This window comes from Octopus sinensis, linkage group LG2 (assembly GCF_006345805.1).
Source record: "Octopus sinensis linkage group LG2, ASM634580v1, whole genome shotgun sequence".
NCBI classification, from domain to species: domain Eukaryota; kingdom Metazoa; phylum Mollusca; class Cephalopoda; order Octopoda; family Octopodidae; genus Octopus; species Octopus sinensis.
In genome coordinates, this window is record NC_042998.1 from 98,439,792 (window position 1) to 98,459,613 (window position 19,822).

At 34.4% G+C, this 19,822-nt stretch overlaps 1 protein-coding gene across 1 annotated transcript in view; it reads right to left on the reverse strand.

Annotated features, from left to right (window-relative positions):
- LOC115231190 (DEP domain-containing protein 7) overlaps window positions 1-19,822 on the reverse strand; it is a 37,774-nt gene that overhangs the window by 7,482 nt on the left and 10,470 nt on the right. Inside the window, exons 2-5 of the mRNA XM_029801266.2 lie at window positions 8,375-8,574; window positions 5,297-5,523; window positions 3,774-3,943; window positions 856-1,388 (exon numbers count right to left, since the gene is read on the reverse strand). Coding sequence (XP_029657126.1) covers window positions 856-1,388; window positions 3,774-3,943; window positions 5,297-5,523; window positions 8,375-8,574 — 1,130 coding nt within the window. The remainder of the gene's footprint in view (window positions 1-855; window positions 1,389-3,773; window positions 3,944-5,296; window positions 5,524-8,374; window positions 8,575-19,822) is intronic.

The window sequence follows — 19,822 nt, forward strand, 5'->3', positions numbered from 1 at the left end:
GTAGTAGAAAAAGTATTCAGTAGTAAACCCCAACATAAAGACAATGATGATGGTTGTTTTCATTATTTTTAGTATCAGGTCAGCCCTTACGATCAGATGAAATCCAGTTGTGACCAGCCCATCTTTTGTGGATCCAGACCACAGTCTATCTAGGACTACATCATACAATGCATCATTCTATTTTTTATTGACAGTAGGTTGTGTTTGGTTTGTGGTTTATCTGCTATTTCTTGCAGGTGGGGCAAACCATGTAGACACTTTAAATAAGGATGACGAAACCATAATATAGTAATTCTTTTTCATCGAGAAAGTAAGAATTTTAATTTAAAAAATTCAAAAATTTTGGGAAAAAAGTTGCTTTGTGAAAACAGAGCTTTACAGTAACTTTTCTGTTATAAATATTATAGTGACAGCTGCCATCAATTCACTTTAGTAGTATGAATTGAACATTTACAGTAACCAATGCATATGAATGAGACAAGATACCAAAAGCAGCAATCTTAATTTATGTAAATGACACCTCATACATACTAATCTGTAACAATAAAAGAGCAATGGGCTCTTTGACAGGACTCAAGCCATGTGTCTTGACTTGTGGGGCAATATCATTACCAATTACTCTACAGAACACCTGTTGTTAACCATAACATTTAATCCCTATATTTATCTTGGTTGTTTCTCAGGATATTTAAGCAGCCACTTAGCCTGAGCAGAATAGGCCAACTCTGATTTTTAACACAGTAAGGTGTTATACATTGATCTGATGTTTGTAACAAGAGTTAACCTAAAAAATTATGATTAGTTTTTGACTTTATTTAGTTCTTAAGTAATGGAAATGAATGCTTTCTTTCTTACCTGACTACACTGTTGTAGTTCTTCATCATGTGTTACTATTTGAATAAAATTCAGGATTCGAATAAGTTTTTCTTTCTGGAATCTTGGGAGTATGAGCGAATACAGATGAAAAGCATGTTTAGCTTTTTCTTCAAATCCATTAAGAATCATGTTCCGAATAGATAAATGAAAGTCTAAGTCCCATGATGATAGAAGAGGTTCATCTAAATTTTTGTAATGGTTAACAGCTATCTCAAATATATGCTGTTTCTCCTCTAAAGACAGTGGTACACAGAAACCTTCTTTTCTCAATCCAGGTAAGTCTTGCGTGGAAGTTGCTAGACAGTCCACAGCAGCTGTTAAAAAAGGGTCATGTGATCTTTTGCCAAACATGGGTGAGGCGCAAGTTGCATATGAAAGTCCATAGTTTGTCCAACCATTCTGCCTAGAACCATCTTCCATGTGTAAATGTGCAAGAAATCCATCTAAAATGTGAATATCAAGTAAACGCAACAGTTCACACAGTGATACCTGGCGAAGAACATCGTCTTTCACTGAAAGATAAAAAAAAATTTAAGTTAAATCTTTGTGAGACAGAAAATGTTAAATAACCTTATGTTCAATTAGCATTAAACTCATCTATATTTGTTTCCTTTATTAAGTTAGAAGGGAATTTATATCTGTAAGATATTTGCCAAAACATGTGATTATGATTTGCTATCACCAAATAAACAGCCATACAATAAAAGGGGTACATGATTTTCAATGATGCACTTAAGCTAAATATACCTGGTTAAAGAACACCACACAATACCTGTATTATTTTGAACAAATGACATTTAAATTAATAATTTAATATGTTTAATCTTCAGCTGTCACAATTCCAAAAAAATGTTTTTAACAATCTATTTTTGTACTAGAAATAACACAGAATTTAAGAAGAAGATAATTTTACACTTTTTATGCTGTAAAGCAATGCTTTACACCTGAGAAGTTCAGAAATGTAGTAGCTGATGTTAGAGCGAAATGCTCTCATGAAACCAGAGAGAAGACATAATGAGTTCTCACGGTGGCTGGAAGATATATTTGATTGAATTAACTACAGTACATGATTTGTGTTTGTGATCAACACTAGAAAAAAGGCAAAGTTGATCTTGACAGGATTTGATCTCAGAATATAGTTATTAATAATTATTGTTAAAGCAGTAAGATGGCACAATAGTTAGCATGCTGGACAAAATGCTGAGTGACATTTCTTGTGGATCTTTACAGTCTGAGTTCAAATACCACTAAGGTTAACTATGTCTTTCATCCTTTCAGGGTCCATGAAGTAAGTACCAGTTGAGCACAGGTGTCAATGTAATCAATGAGCTCCCTACCTCTAAATTCGAAACCATTATTAAGTGAGCTAATTTAGTGATGTAATCAATTAAATCCTTTCCAAAATTTCTGGTCTTGTTCTGTGTTAGAAACATTATCATTATTATAAGGGTGTTGGGCAGCAGAATGAATAGAGCATCATTCAAAGTTCTATGTGGTAATTTAGTTACAAGCTTTTATTCTTTTACTTGTTTCAGTCACTTGACTGTGGCCATGCTGGAGCACCGCCTTTAGTCGAGCAAATCGATCCCAGGATTTATTCTTTGTAAGCCTCGTACTTATTCTATCGGTCTCTTTTGCCAAACCACTAGATTACGGGGACGTAAACACACCAGCATCTGTTGTCAAGCAATGTCGGGGGGACAAACAGATATATATATACATATATGCGAAGGGCTTCTTTAAGTTTCCGTCTACCAATTTCATTCACAAGGCTTTGGTTGACCTGAGGCAATAGCAGAAGACACTTGCCAAAGGTGCCACGCAGTGGGACTGAACCCGGATCCATGTGGTTGGTAAGCAAACTACTTACCACAGAGCCACTCCTAAATCCCATTATAGTCATCTTAGCCTTTTATCCTTCTGGAATTGATAAAACGAGTACCAATCAAAGTATAGAGGTTAATTAAATTGACTAAACCCCATCCCTAAATATAATGGCCTTGTGATATGATAGAATTTATTATTATTATTATTATTAATAGAAGGCTAGGTGAATTACAGAAATGGTAGACACCAGACAAAATGCTATGTAATATTTAGTTAAGTTCCTGATTTCAATTTTGCCTCTCACACATCTGGAAATAGTGTCTATCTTGATACTATGGTATTGTTAGTCCAGAGCATATCCAAGTTTCCTAGATGTTTAAATGTCAGACCATCATAAAGTTAATCCCAAGTGCTTCTGGTACTCCTTTTTTAGCTGAGTGGACTAGGACAACCCGAAATAAAGTGTTTTGTTAATAGACGCAGTATGTCACTGGTCTGGGAACTGAACTCATGACCTTTAAATTACAATACCATAATCACTATGTACCAGAATTAAATTTACAACAGCCTTTCCTTGTGCATTTCTGATTCTGTGCCAGTGTTAGAATATTTACATTCTAAAGGCAAATTTCGCTGAAATCAACTGACTTCCAAAGAATTGATAAAATAAGTGCTAGTCATATACTGGGGTTGGTTTCAATTGACATACATTCTTTTAAATCTGTGACCTTGTAGCTGGGTCTGTAAACAGTATTATTAGAGGCAGAAGAATGTTGATCTTGATGGGATTTAATCTTAGAATATAAATACAACAAAATATTTAGTTTGGCACTACAGCTGTCATTCCATATCCTAAGAAAACACTGTCAATCTGAAAATATGAGAACCTTTAAAATATTACCATTTTTTAAAATGAAGTCTTGATTCTTAGAATTTTGTCTCCTTTGTTTGAATTATACCATTGTTACCTATATACAATGCCTACAGTAAGAACATTTAACTTGGTGTATTGAGATCAGAGCAGCTTGTATAAAACAATACAATATCAAAACAATATCCAAGCAACTTACATCCGACTGATAAAGTACTTTCTTGTTTCTTTGTAATTGGAGTACTTTGGAAAAGTTGTATTGATCCTGTACTTCGCACACGCATAAGCGGCTGTGGAGTTGTTGGTTCATCTGCATTTCTAGAATGGAAGATAAGGCTTGGGTCCAATGAGATCCTGCGAGATATAGGACTAAAAGACAAGAAACAAAGAATTAATTTTATTTTCTATCTAGAAACAGTTTTGGATTGGTTCTATGTATTATTGTTGAAAAACATATTTGAAAAAAAAAGCAAGTTTAAAGGATATTTATCTATTTATCTATGGGCAACGCAGCTTTATGAAAATCTATACTCTAATAGCTATGTTTATTGAAACAGAAGCCATTATGCCTTAAGCACTTGAAATAATAATTTGAATTATGTATATGTATGTACACACACATCCAAAGAGTTTCTGTGAATTTTCCATCTACCTAATTTCATTAGCAAGGCTTTGGGCAACCTGAATATAGGAGAAAAGTTATTTGTTTAAGGTTATGTGCAGTGGTATCAAACATAGTTTCAAAAAGAACTTCTGAATTACACAGCCATACTTTCACTTATATGTATATTTACAATGGAATTGCATATTTATGTATATTTTCATACATAGAAATAATGAATACAGGTCAAACGATTTGAAAAACAAATTCAAATGCAGAAGAATTTAATAAATCAATATCAAATAAACTCTGTAGATACAAGCAGTGTTTTTATGTAGTAAATTCAAGGAATCAAAACGTACCAATCAGATTTTGTTGGCAAAAGCATTTTGCTAATATACTGTTGGGATATATTGACTAATAAAAAGCCTTAAAATCCATTTGGTTGAACTTTACAATATGATTGGTAATGTATTTCTTAGAGCTCTACTTTCAGATGTTTTAATTATTAGAGAACAAGACATTTTCTAGAATAGTAAAAGCGAGAGTAAGTAGATATATAACGGGAGGCAAGGTTTACGATATTGGGTGAATATCGCCTTCTCCCATTAAATATTGCTCTTCGTGTAGTTCAGGCTCCAGCAGGCAAGGAAAGAAGTCTTTAAGTACAAATGCAAATTACAAGTCTCACAGAATAGGTGAAGTGTGCTGCTCTCAGCATGCCATCTCAAGCTGTGTGCATTTCGTTGTATCTCCATTAATGTGGGCCCATTGCCTCTGGAGATACAACATGCAGACAAGACTAGCTGGGAGACCCAGTCAGTGAAGTGTGCTCAGCAAGTGCTTGTGGTGAAAAGAGAATGAATCTGTTTTTGTTGGGCTCTTATATCCAGTTTGCCATTGCAAGCCTTGTTGTGATCTCGCGCATGGCAAATGGATGCAGGTGAGGTCTTGCTACAGTCTCAGAAATGGCAATGGCTGCTGCGAGAGCTCATCCAATATGGCACTGACTGCTTGTGCCACTACAGATATAATTGAAATTACAATTTAAGTGTTAGTATTCAAGGCTCTAGCAATTAACAAGATGAAACACTATTTAGTAAAAAATATTGATTACTTACTCCGTTTCCATACTTTTGTTATTTTCCTCAAGCTCAATGCCTTCTATTGAAGAAATAGAGTCATTTTGTTGTGAAGTGGTTGTAGGTGAACTGGTGTTCTGGACAAAACGATACAACTTGCTGTTGCTATCCTCAAATATTGGCTTTTTTGAGGAGTTAATGTAGCTGTTTCGTACAAATACAGGGACAGCTTCAAAGATCTTTTTATCCAATATTGTCTGACAAACCTGAAATGTTAACATTAGAAGTTTTCATTTTATATTTATTTTATCCATTACAAAAATGTTCTTTCATGCTTATTTAAATATTTATCATTCTGACCTGCCAGAATCCCTAATGTGTTGGACAAAATGCTTAGCACCATATTTTCCAGCTCTATGTTTTGTATTCAAATTCTATCACAGTCAGCTTTATCTTTCATCCTTTCAGGGTGGATGAAAATATGAAGTATCTGTGGTCATTGCTGGTACCATGTGAAGGGCACCCATGAATTGTCATGGTCATTGCCAGTGTCATGTAAATGGCACCCATTCTTATTTCTTTACTGCCCACAAGGGGCTACACACAGAGGGGACAAACAAGGACAGACAAATGGATTAAGTCGATTACATCGACCCCAGTGCATAACTGGTAATTATTTAATCGACCCTGAAAGGATGAAAGGCAAAGTTGACCATTGCGGAATTTGAACTCAGAACGTAGCGGCAGATGAAATACTGCTAAGCATTTCGCCTGGCATGCTAACGCTTCTGCCAGCTCACTGCCTATAAATGGCAAGCTAGTCACTCACAAAGTTGATCAAGTACAAGAAAGAGTCATACCCTATAACTAGGTAATGAAAGTGATATAGGCTTAAAGCATGATTAAGATCATGATTAGCCTGAATGAAATGTGGACTTGCTTCGCTATTGATACCATCTTTTTGGTAAGGCAACAGAAGTACTTAGCTAAGAGTAAGCCTCTGTACCTAGCATTCATCAGCTTGAAGAAGGCCTTTAACAAGTCTTTTGCTCTGTGATCTGATGGTCTGTAAGGAAGTTGAGAACTCATGAATGGCTTGTAAGGGTTGTTTAAGTCATGCACTGAAGTGCTATCAGCAAGATAAAAGTCAGCAATTAATTCAGTGAGGAATTCAGCATTTGGATAAAGGTCTGTCAAGCATAAGTTCTCAGCTAATTCCTGTTTATTATAGTCCTCCACACTATGAGAGAAGAGTGTTGTACCAGCTACCCATGGAAACTCTTGTTCTTATAGAAGAATCTATAAAAAATTTTGAAAAACATTTGGGATATGGAAGTAAAACCTGGAACTGAAAGGCTTAAAAGTAAACTTAAAAGAAAGGCCAAAGTTTTAGTCAGAAAGAAAGAAAATCCTGCATTTATCAGGGAGATGGCTATACTCAATCAAATAAAAAAAAATAGGTAGAAACTCCATGTGGTGTTTCCAGTGTAAACTATGGATACACTGGCAATGTGGTGGGATTACGAGCAGGCTAACAGAGAAGAGACATCATATGTAGCTGAAGCAATAAGCACAAAAACAACACACAGACTTTCTCAAATAGCCACAAAAAAAGCTCTCAAAAACACAGGAGGCTCTCTATGAGCAGTTAATAGTTTTTGCTACCAAATTAGAAATAGGGGTAAGTACTCTCAAAATATAGCAGCCAGAGTAAGAACAGACTAGTAAAAGTCCAGAGAGCTAGTGCCTCAGCTGGCAACAAAGGTCTTCTCCCTCAGGATTAACCCTTTAGCATTTAAGTGGCCATATGCAGCAAATATTCCATCTGTTTTTGTTCAAACTGGCTAGATCCAATCCCACACACCTACCCTGCAATATCATTCTAAAAGTAAACAATTGCATCTTCGAAATCACAAAACTATGAGATGGTACATGATTAATTTTTTAAAATGTGAATAAATAAGTATTATATTTAACAGAATAATATGAGTGCTAAAGGTAGATTTTATGGTGATTGCATATGATGTGCAGTATGCATGGTAGTGAGCGGAACTTTAAATGCAGATGACTTGATAGAAAACTCCACTTGTACAGGCATGCAAGGGCCTGAGGAATAGGTACCCTCTCAAGAAAAGTGCACCCTTCTAAATAATGCTATTATGTCCCTTTCGACCTTGTGCTCTCCTTCGAAAAATTCCTGGGACTGCACCTGACATGAGATGCATATGGGTGATGAAACTGTGAGCACTGAAACTGAATGTAACCTTTGGAAGAGGGAAACCACAGATGACTTGGAATGAAGGTGGTGAAGACTGGTCTCAAGATGTTGCATCTTACAAGAGGATGACATAGGACTGTGCTGTATGGTGATATACAATGCTGGAGATCTGACCACTTTTGCAAGCATGGAAAAGTGCAGACATGGCAGTGATTAAGTTTGCTTCTGCCCCACATGGGGCTGATCTCACTGTGCAATATCTTGAGAATGAAATTTTGGAGACTGAAAATATGCAAAAGCCTGTTGCATCACTGATGTATATTGATGAATATAAACTTCAATGAGAAACCAGTGACTCCCTTATTACTCACACTGTCATAAATGCAGTGAACCAACGATGCCCACTGGAAACTTAAACATTAATACACTTGTTTATAAACTGTGATTTACGTCACTGATTTGATATCCATTTTCTCATGCTTGCATGAGTCTCACAGAATCTGTCAAGGTAGATTTTCTAAAGCTGGATGCCCTTCCTGTTTCTGAGCCTGGTAATATTTCCCTGTGACCAGACAGGTTTTCATGGAACATTGGATACAAAAAAGCCCACTTGTATGATGGTGACACTCATTTACAACTATTGTGTGAGTCTTGACATCATACAATAAACACACACACTATATATGACAGGATTTTTTTTAGCTTCCACTTATTAAATACATTTACAATGCTTTGATCAGCCTGGGGATGTAATAGAACACACTGGCTCAAGGTATCAAGGTGCAATGCAGAGCTGAACACAAAACCACATAGTTACAAAGGTTAATATAAAATATATAGAAAAGTGGTAGAATAGATGTTGCAAAAAAATAAATGATATCAATTAGTGATGAACTTACCTTGACAGCTTTGTCTCGTGATATGTTACCACTAAATACCTCCTTATCAGTTGTCAGGTAAGCATACACAGTATCCACAGCAGAGCAGCCTGTGAAACAGCTGTTGTAGTACTTCATAATATGGCGTCGCCGTTTCACTTCAACGTTTTCTTTTAAATATGCCACAATAGAATTCCATATTTGAGTGGCTCTGAACGGAGCTGAAATTTAAAAAACAAAAGAAAAAATAGTGGAAGCAATATATAGAAAATAACTACAAGTTAATTCAGTATAATAACAATAGCTTTGAAAATATACTCGACATTAGATGATTAATCTTTTTGAAAATCTGTTTAAAATCATTTTCTACATTTTGTAGGAGATGAGCAGTTTTACAAACTTTTACATCTATGAAGTAAGGTTTCTTATTACAGTGAATTCTTTTTATAAGTTGAGCCACTTAACCGTGAGTGATACAGAAAGAATTCTTAGTTCTGTTAGGTTGAAAAAGGTCAGTAAATAAATTATATACTGTAATGTTAAAGGTCAGGTATGAGTGACCAATTCAGCCATTTTATTTACTACTGAGTGCTCTATTTAGTGAATTCATCTATTATTAGAAGACAGAAGTTGAGAATCTAAAATGTCAAACTAAACAAGTTTCATAGTCTTAAAAAATTATGGCTTGCAGGTATATCTATATAAAAAATTAAATCATACATCCATTTTTCCATGCTAATAAGGGTTAGACAAATGTATTATTAAAGCAATGTTTTACAGTTTGATGCCATTCTGGTTGCTAAGACTTATCTGTTTTTAAAGTAATGGATCTCTTTTCCTATGCAACTTCAAATGTGCAAGTCCAGTGGATGATTTGCTGGGAGAAGTAACATCACTTGTAGTGAGCAAATTTTGTAAACTTCCAAATGTAAACAGATACACACATGTGCAACAGCCTTCTTTCAGTTTCTGTCTACCAAATCCACTCACAAAATTTTGGGTAACCTGGGGCTATAGAAGAAGACACTACTGAAGGTGCTGCTCAGTGGGATTGAACCCAGAACCATGTGGTTGGAAAGTGAACTTTTTTAATTTGTTAGAGAAATGTCATTAGGAAAAGCAAGAAATATCAAAATAAAACTCAAGCAACTATCAGCTCTTTCATTCCCATACTAAATCTGATTGGTAGAGTGCCAAGTATGATAAAATAGTATTGAAAATCTAACAGACAAGTAATAAATTTAACAAGTTTTGTCTTCTTTTTAATTTCTTTTGTTTGTTCATGTGTATACAAGATTTTTACAACCTGGTGGAAACATGTAACAACAAGTTCATTTTTATATAATTACAAGTAATATTCAAGTTGAAACTTAAGTGGTTAGAGTTCAAGACTACTAGCTCATAAGAATTTAAGGAAACTAGGTGATCTGTGTCAGTAAGAATTAACACAGTAAAAACAGAACTCTGGTATGTTAGGTTCTCACCAAAACATCACCCTTAGTTGTCATAAATATTCATTTAACTCTTCCATCCATCTCCTCGGATTATTAGCATATTGAAAAAATGAGAATGCAAATATTGACTCAAAATGAGATATTTTCTTTTATAGCAACCTCATTTTTTGCAGTTGAGAAAATATATCCCACATACTTTAAATAACAAACATGAATCTGATGTGGGTATGTGTGTGCCTGTATGTATGTGTGTGTGCATGCCCGTGTGTGTGTGTGCGTGTGTGCCCGTATGTGTGTGTGTGCGCAACCATGTGTATACACATACCAATGATCATTTAATGATTGTATATAAAGTTAATATTTATCGCCACATAAAAGTGGATATTGTATTAGACCACAGAATACTGTGACAGTTAACATGAGAGAACCTCTCATGGTTTTGTGGTACACATAAGCACCTGCTTTCAAGTGCTTGTGTTCTAACACAGCATTCACTTTTAAGTAAAGATAAATATTACCTTTTGGTATTAATATTGCTTCTGTTGCCACTACTACTAATTATTTTATATATAACTCCTTCTGATAGAAATGCTAACATTTTCAACTCCTCATAACATTCCAACTTATCCAAGTATAAGAGTTCTACTTGCTTTAGTATGCCTAGATAGAGATTAGCTATCAGGTCATCCTGATATGGTTACCTGCAATATTTTAGTGTTATATTCAGAGAAAGAAGTCTCTTATATGCTTTATGTCATAATATCCTAGCATAAGGACTAAGAACTACAAGACCCAATTACTCAAGGCATGGTTAACTTAAAATGAATTAAAGTGCTATATAAGTGATCATACATCTTCAAAGCAAAAAATGAAGGTCAATGTTAAACACAGATGCCCTTGCTTAATATATTTGATCAGAGGCACAATAATTAGAAGCTAAGCTGTTACATCACTGATCACATGGAAAGTAGTTCAAACCTTACTGCACAACAATAAACAGGTCCTTCTACTTCATATTTCAGAGGTTAAACATAGAAAGGACATTTAGTTTTTAAAACAATTGTTCTAACAATAACCACCACCACCTATGCTAACCTGGAAAAAAGCAAAACACAAATCATGTAATACAGCAACATAGAATTTAATATCAAAATAGTATTTTTTCACTTGTGTTCATTCCCTGATTTCAATCAAAGGACTGGTTTAATCAGACATGTTGACACCAGTGGTAATTTCAGTCTGTATATGTTTCAAGCTTATATAAAAGGGTGCAGGCATGGCTGTGTGGTTAGGAGGCATGCTTCTCAACCATGTGGTCTCAGGTTCAGTCCCACAATGTAGCACCTTGGGCAAGTGTCTTCTACTTTAGCTTCAGGCTGACCAAAGCCTTGAGAATGGATTTAGTGGACAGAAACTGAAAGGAATGTGTGTGTGTGTGCGTGCACACACACACACTTGTCTTATCATGTGATGGTTGTATATGAACACCTCTATCAGATGAGTGATGATGCTCCTTTCCTGTCTTCTGTGAAAATCATTACCTTGCATGGAAATAGATATGAGTTGGTGACAGGAAGGGCATGTGGCCATAGAAAATTTGCCTCAAACTGCATGCAAGCATGGAAAAGTGGGCATTATAGTGAAGACAAAAAGGTGAAAAGGAAAATTAAAAAGAAAATTAGACAAGATCTGAACCAACAAGTAAACAAAAAAAATGCTCTAACATTGACTTTAGCTGTGATAACAAAAATAAAACTAGAGAATATATCATAACTTATGACATTAACTAAAGCCACAAATATGATGGTCAAGAAGAAGCTTGAAAACTCAATGAGTTTCTTTGATCATGTAATGTTGAAGCTTTGTGAACCAACAAAAGTTCTATGCCAGAAGTTTTCAAAGTTGACAGAGATATCTTGATGTTGATAGGAAGTGCAAGTGGTCAAAAAATGGTTAAGAGTAAAGGAGGATGTTGTTAGTAGGTCTACAAAGAATAGGTGTCAAAGTAGTTTAATTACATAAAAATTTAAATAGTCAGTTATACATAAAGTAAAGCAAAGGTGATCAAGTTTCTAGTTTTGAAATCAAAGCGCCACCTGGGAAATGCAGCAACGTTTTAAGAGGTCCCGCAGCAATATTCAGTGATTAAAGTAATTTTATACTCTTTTCTCTTTTTACTAGCATAGACTCTACATGACCTAAATCTATTAAGTAGTGTTTTTAATTTTGAAAGAAAAATTACAATTAGCACATTAGTGCTGATAGGAAAGATACATAATTATATAACCTAATGATCTACTTTTACTCTACCAATCAGTAACTCATTACAACACAAGTTCTACAGATAACTGACAACTGGCTTAAAATTAGAAACATTTATTTAAAATGTTCTAAAGAGAACAATCGTTTTTACTCTAAAAATTCAAATACTATTCATTCACAGACAGACAGACAAGGTGTACTACTCAGTGCTGTCTGGTGTTGTTAATAAAGTAAAAATTATAAAATACTCTGCACATATGTAGAAGTGAGTAGTCCAACCCATAAAATATAGAGGCTGGGAATTGCACAAAGCAGTAACTCCAATTGTGGATGAATATTTTATCTGTTTATGTTTGTTGATCTCAGCTGTGTTGAGCTAACCTATGTGATTTCATTTTCCTCTCAAAGTTCTTGGAATTTTATATTTTCTTATCATTGGGTACACCGAGCCTGACAAAGTATTATTTTAAAAAAAATAAATTGTAAATTAACTAGTTTTATCTGTGAGTTCCCAGTTTACAATCCTATAATAGTCTTGATTTAGATATTGTTAAACTAGAAATTTGTGAAAGCTATTTTAAGGCAAAAAATGGAAACATTACCAAAAGATTAAATTTATTGGGAAATTATGAAGCTTAGTGGAATGAAATTCAAAAGTAAATTTTATAATATTAATCTTCAGTTTTTTTTTTGTGCAATAAAGTACAAGCTGCCATCATTTCGAACAATATCAAATGATATATATTTAACATTGTTAGAAAATAATACATTTAAAAAAAAAATATACCCTTTATTTGTTAATATCACCAATATCACTCATTTCAAACCACAGTATAATAAATTATCTCTTTCTGATATCTAACAATGGGTGTTAACATTTGAAATGTTTGGATATCATATTTTATTGCTAACAAAAATAGGTTAAAAATTGTGAATGCTATACAAAATTTTTATTACCTAAAATACATTAACTGTGGTAATAAGATTTTATGAACATATATCACCTTGACCGACCAGTCCATCAGGCGTCCATTTGACACCGCTGGTCATAGCACGCTGTCCACTCCTCTCTGGATCGCGCCTTTCTCATCCCCGTGATCCCAATTGTCCTCCTGAAATCGTAACTCCACTGTTGTGGAGGCCTTCCGGGTGGTCGTTTTCGCCCACGCGGGTACCACTCGACAACTGCGCGGGTCCACCAATTATCGTTGAGCCGGGCGACGTGTCCAGCCCATCTAAACTTGCTGTGTGTATACTCTGCAATGACATCCCTCATGCCAGACTTCCTTCTGATGATCTTGCTACTGATGTGCTCTCTCAACGAGATACCAAGCATTGACCTGTCCATGGCTCTTGGAGCCGTTACCAGTCCCTGCTCTTCTCTCTTTGTTGTAGCCCATGTTTCACTACCATATAGCATTGCAGGTAGAACTGTACTGTTGATGAGGTTGGCACGGGTGGTCCTGTCCAACCTTCCCTTGAGCACATCCCTTATGCCATTAATCCATCTGGCCCTTACTCTCCATTTTTCCCTGGCACCTTTCCGTTTTCCATCAAGCTGATGGCTCTTTCAACCTCACTGACAAGGATAGGTGGCACATTTTCTTCCTGTTGGAGTGGTGGTAATGGCTGGACATTTCTGGTAGACTTAAAGAGCTTGGTGTAGAAGTCTTTGCAAACTTTTTCCATCTCGCTGTTATCGTTGACCGGTATTCCATCTGTATTCTTCAGGGCTGTCACCTCCGATCTATGATGAGGCCTACAGATTCAGTTGCTTTACTTAAGTTATTGGCCCAATTTCTCTCAAATATCAGTTTTGAAGTCTCAAAGGAAGACCAGTATAATCTCAGATATAATGTATTTGAGAAGCTGGATTGCTTTTTGACAATAGGAACTTATTGCTTAGAGTTGACTGATGCTAAGTAACAAAAATGCTGGTAATTTGAAGAGATATAGAAATATGGGTACTAGTTTAAGGTGTTGAACCAATGGTAGTAAGGTTATCTTTATTATAACCGCTACATTGAGACACTGCTGAAAGTAGATTAATTGTCCCTATGTGTTTCACACCTAAACCTTGTGGTTGAGCATTTAATGATAGGAAAGGTATCTACTGTAAAATAATGAAAATTTGCTTCAATAGAAGTCAACTCACTCATTAAGCTGTGAAGTGAAAGTGAAATAGCCAAAATAAATAAGATGTGGCTAATTAAGTATAATACAAGCAGGAAAATTAGACAATCATTGGAACAATGTATTAATCCTTTGACATTTAGATTTTTCTGTCAAATATAAAGCTTTTTTTATTCACATTGTTTCGAATTAATCAATTCATTATTGCATGGCTTCAACATTTTGATGATGTGATTGTTGATTTAAAAAAAAACAATTGTAGGGTAGGAGTGAGAGGTCAGATCTGGCCTGTTTGCGCATAAAACAGGTAGAATATTTGGGCTGGATCTGGCCGGTTTCAATAGCAATTTTTGATTTCTTTAATGTATCATTAGAGAGAAAGGAAAAGAAGAAAGGCTGGTGGACTGGGGAAGGGAAACGGAATCATAACTCCTGGATTACTGCCTATGACTTTATTTGCACAAGAGAGAACTGGCTTAAATACTTGCAGCACAGCAAACAACTCTAAAAGCGCCCAAAGGATAGGTAATAGTGTTTAACTAGGAAAAGGATTAGATGTTACAACAATATTTCTGGTTAGGCCTTATGTTTTTGCTATCAAGCCACACAAGTAGAGTAAGGTATTGTTCTGACACTTCTAACAGTATCTACATGATTAATGTAAAATGATAACCCCCAAATAGCTGAATCTGCAGAGTATTTGACAACTAGTGTAGTTGATGATTGCATTTACTTACTGGCATTGCACTGTTTCAGTGACTAAGACAAATATCCCAGTCCACCTAACTATGAGTAGGTGTCAACAAACAATACAGCCCTTCTTTCAGTCATATCATCAACACTTTGAAAGTATTCAGATATGAAGTGAGTGTTTAGAAATGGAACTAGATATCCTGTATAAGACAGTTCTTCAGAGGCATGGGAATGAATATTGGCATGTTATAATTGAAAACTAAAGCATCTACTAGTGATTACAAATGTTAGCATTGGATCATGAAGATGATGTATGTGTAATTAAGGAAAATGTCCATATATGATAAAGTAGTATATTCTCTATAAAGTGCTGAGAACATGACAACTTCTCTAGTGCTGGTGCAATGATAAAATGTACCCAGTCCAGCCTGTAAGGAGGCTGGTAACATGAAGGGGATCCATCTGTAGAAAGCCAAAAATGATATCTGCAAGTGAAATATGGTTATTTGACCCTTTAAGAATAAATTTTGCTAATGACTGATACAGACCATTATGAACCATTCAACCCACACTAGCATAGCAAACAGTAAAACAATGGTTATATATATAAACTATGATTGGAAGGGGGCTTGTGTGTTCTTTGGGTAAGATGTCTGGTCTGAGGATAACTTCCTCCCTTCTTCGAGCCAATCTCAGAAGCCTTGAAAAGAGATATGGCCACTTTCCTTCTGCCTCTTTTTAAACAATTTCAGTAATTTAAAATTTAAAAAAAGCATCTTTTACAGAAAAGTAATACAAATTTTTCTATATAAATGGCATATTGGTTATTAGATATTTGCTATACTTATACTTTTCTTCCTTCTGACATTGCAAATATGTTGATAGTTAATACAATTAACACATTTGTATATCACAATGATACAAAATGTATTTGGAATGCTTTCAAATTGAAGTTCTTGAATTTTAGACATCAGTTCATATTCTGGGTAGATTAAGCAATCTGAAAAAACATCCACTCTGTATTTCCATGAAACTTTATTTACTAAAATGTCAGTTAGACAATTGACAAGTTGAAGAGAAATACTTGGTTCTATTCATGTACATGTTTCTTAGTGTTAGTTTATACACCTTACATTAAGTGACTCACCTTAAACATGCTTTTCCTACAAAGAAGCTCTACACTGACATTACAGGAATCTACTTGATGTATATTGTACACATGTATACCATGATTGACAACATACATATTCCCCTTGTGTCAACCCCATGAGAGATGACCTGCATGTGTTTCATTAGTAAAACAGATGGCTGACACTGGGTCAGACAACATAGCTACATATATATATATATATAATATATATATATATATATATATATATATATATATATATATGGGTCAGTCAACCCATATACATTTTCCCTGATATAAATGGACCACAGTATGAAGTTTCAGTGAAACAAATTACAAAGCAATAAAAGTAAAATATTCCAGTTGCTGAAGAAAGAAAATTTTTTGAACTGCTTACTTTTTAATAACAGAAAAGTAGTTGTGAGATTAGGTTATGAAGTATAGGATAGATCATGAGTGCAAAGCCAGCTATTGTACTGTGTCTCTAAAAGAAGGATGTACCTGCTTTATTTATTTTGCTCCAAGTTAACAGAAAGATCAATACAAAGCATTTCAAAAAAAAAGAAAATCTCCAAACTACTTAGTCAGACACAAATAATAGGCACAAAACATAACTCTGGTTTTAATTGTTATAATAAAAGTGACTTAGAACATGTTTTATAGTATTTTGCTTGTTTGATGTCTTTCTGTTTCTATGTTCAAGACATATCAGGGTTGACTTAGCCATTCATCGCTTTTGGTTTGAAAAAGTAAATATCACTGAACTAGTTAGACTATAATTCTGTTTAAATACCAAAATTCCTAAGGAAAATTATTGCAAAATCAACTTTAATTCTCCAAGCAGGCATATCTATATGGTTAAGAAGTAATCATGGGATTCTAAGCTCAATCTCTCTGCAATGTACTTTGGGCAAATATCTTTATACAAAAAACTTAAATCAACTAAAGTCTTGTGAGGAAAATTTGATACAGGAACTGCAGATGCCTGCCAGATCATCAGCATCATTTAACATCTACTTTTTCACACAGGACAGACGAAATTTGTTGAAGCAGATTTTCTATGACCAGATCCCTTCAGGTCACCAACTCTCACCTGTTCCCAAGCAAGATAATATTTTCACCTAGCTAGATAGGTTTTACATGGAAGACTGGAAACACCCTAACTAGGATGATAGTGATAATTTACAACCATCACATGTCTAGATACTTACATATGCACACACACAAGCTTCTTCCAGTTTTCATTTACCAAAACTACTCATAAAATTTTGGTTGATCTGGGGCTATAGCAAAGGACATATGCTCAAGGTACCACATAGTGGGACTGAACCTATAACTACATGGTTGGAAAGCAAGCTTTTTACCACAGCTACTCCTGCAAAACATACGCAAGTATATCTGTGGGAAGCCAAAAATTCAGTACATCAAACAAAAAGTAATTTGTGGTAATTCAATGCCTCAGTTTCTTCCCAATTTTGCCTTTTGTTCTACTCTAATAAAATAAATACTAGCAATGTACTGAATATAATTGGCTAAAACCCAGCATGGGTGCAATCCAATGATTGAAACACAAAAAAGAAAGAAAAAATATTAATTCCATTTTTTAATGTTTTGGTGTACTTTAATCTAGTTTGATTTGTTCAATCAATCATCTTTAGGTGTTTGATTTTTTTCTTATATATTTTTTATCTAGGATGGGTTAGAACAAGTAATTATATCAAATACATATTTACAATACTTTTATTAACTATCAAGTTCCTATGTTGTAGTAAACATAAAATAACATAGGTGTAACCATTAAAATGTATAGTTGCAATCCACTTTAGACACTCATATAAAGCAGTGGTTTCCAAAGTGGGCGATATTTCCCACTCCCTGGGGGCAGTGGAAATATCCAGGGAGGTGTTGAAGAAAAGTGGGATGATAATGGGGTGATAGATGTAAAAAAAAAAAAAAAGGTTTATGTTTTAATTGTGAAAAACAGTTGTTTTGAATTTGCTGCAGAAGGTGGTCTATATTTGTGGTGTGGAGGTTGAGAACCACTGATATAAAGGATCAGCTGAACTTCTTAATGATTACTATTGGTAATCATAAAGTGGTTATCTCATCTGTACTGTGGGCATGTTGTTCACATCCATATATAAAGATTTTTGTACCTTGCTCTACTTGTGTGGATTGATAGCAAAAACATCAGGCCTAATCAGAAATATTGTTGTAACATCTTTTAAAAGATGGAGGCGTTATGACAGTCAGACAAAGGTTTGACTGCCATATTGACTAAATATGAATGACTATAAATCTTTCCTTGCTAGCATGAAAACAACCATGTTAAGTCTATATGGAAGACATTTCATCTTAATTGCTTCAGTGAGGATACTATACATCTTGTAAGTGGTAACATTACAAAAAGTTGGCTTTAGAACATTATTTGAGAATTCATACAACTGTATGCAATTGATGACTTAGCCAAATTATCATACTTCAAATATCTTCATTTTGAATAGAGTTAAACACTTTTCTTTCCTTGTTATTTTGACTTATTGATGTGAATTTCATGTTTACATAAAATAGAAATTTTAAATAGTTAGGGTTTGCTTTTTTGTTTGTTTTAATAAGGACTCTTTAATGGAAAATTTCAAATGCTACTCTTATAACTACCTAGCAGCAATGATGGTTACAACCAATATCATAAACAGTATAAAATGTTTAAATATTATCATCACCAAGATGATAATCATAACTGACCTTTTAATAATTCTTATGTAAACCATATTGACATGATTTTGTCTCTCTCATTAATATCACCCTAAAATTCTCCCCACTCTCACCACTTGTTACCAAAGATTATTTATAACAACTTTGAATTTGTTAGAATAAAACTATGGATCTTTCTCTTCAAATAGTATAGTTTCCTTCAGAATTTCAAAGTTTTTAACAGTCAGTTGAAATGATTTTAGTCCTTTAAATAATACTGTATAAAGAATCAGTAAACTCAACACAAATTTGTCCTCAATAAATCAATTTAGTTCACTACAACTTGTGCAACAAAACTATAATCAGTTAAATGGAGTAACGTTGTGTACTACATACTTTGACCTTTTATATCCTCACTTAATCTAATCAACATAAAATGTAGCTTTAAACTAACATACTTCATTGCACATTTCTTCTTTTATTTTCATATATTCTATTTTATCAGGAACTAAGTAAATCTACAGGAAGCAATCCTTGGGAATGAGTAAAATTTCAAACAAAATGATGAATTTATCAACTGCTCGATTTCATTTGTATTTTTAATTTCTTCTCCCATCTAGTTTAGATTTTCTATATTTATCTTCTCTATCATTTCCAAAACAGGTTTTACACCATCTTAGAACTGGAGCATAGTGACCACTGACTCCATTTCATAGTCTGCAAAAATAATTTCTCTACCCACAACTTGGTAACCTGGTAGTCAAGATATGTTTTCTCAGAATAATAATTAAAATTCACTTTTCATTTGTTCAGTCTTTTAGTAGAATATTTTAACAAGAACTAAGTTTTATCAAGCAAGATTCCACTGAAGCTTGTCCCCCGTCATGACTTGACAACTGGTGTTGGTGTGTTTAGGTCCCTGTAACTTAGCAGTTCAGCAAAAAAAAAGACCGATAGAATAAGTACCAAGCTTAACAAAAAGTAAGCACTGGGGTCAATTCTTTCAGCTAAAAATTCTTCAAGGTGGTGTGCCCCAGCATGACTGCATCTAATGACTGAAACAAGATAAAAGTGGGTTGCTACTATGCAAATAAAAGATAATAT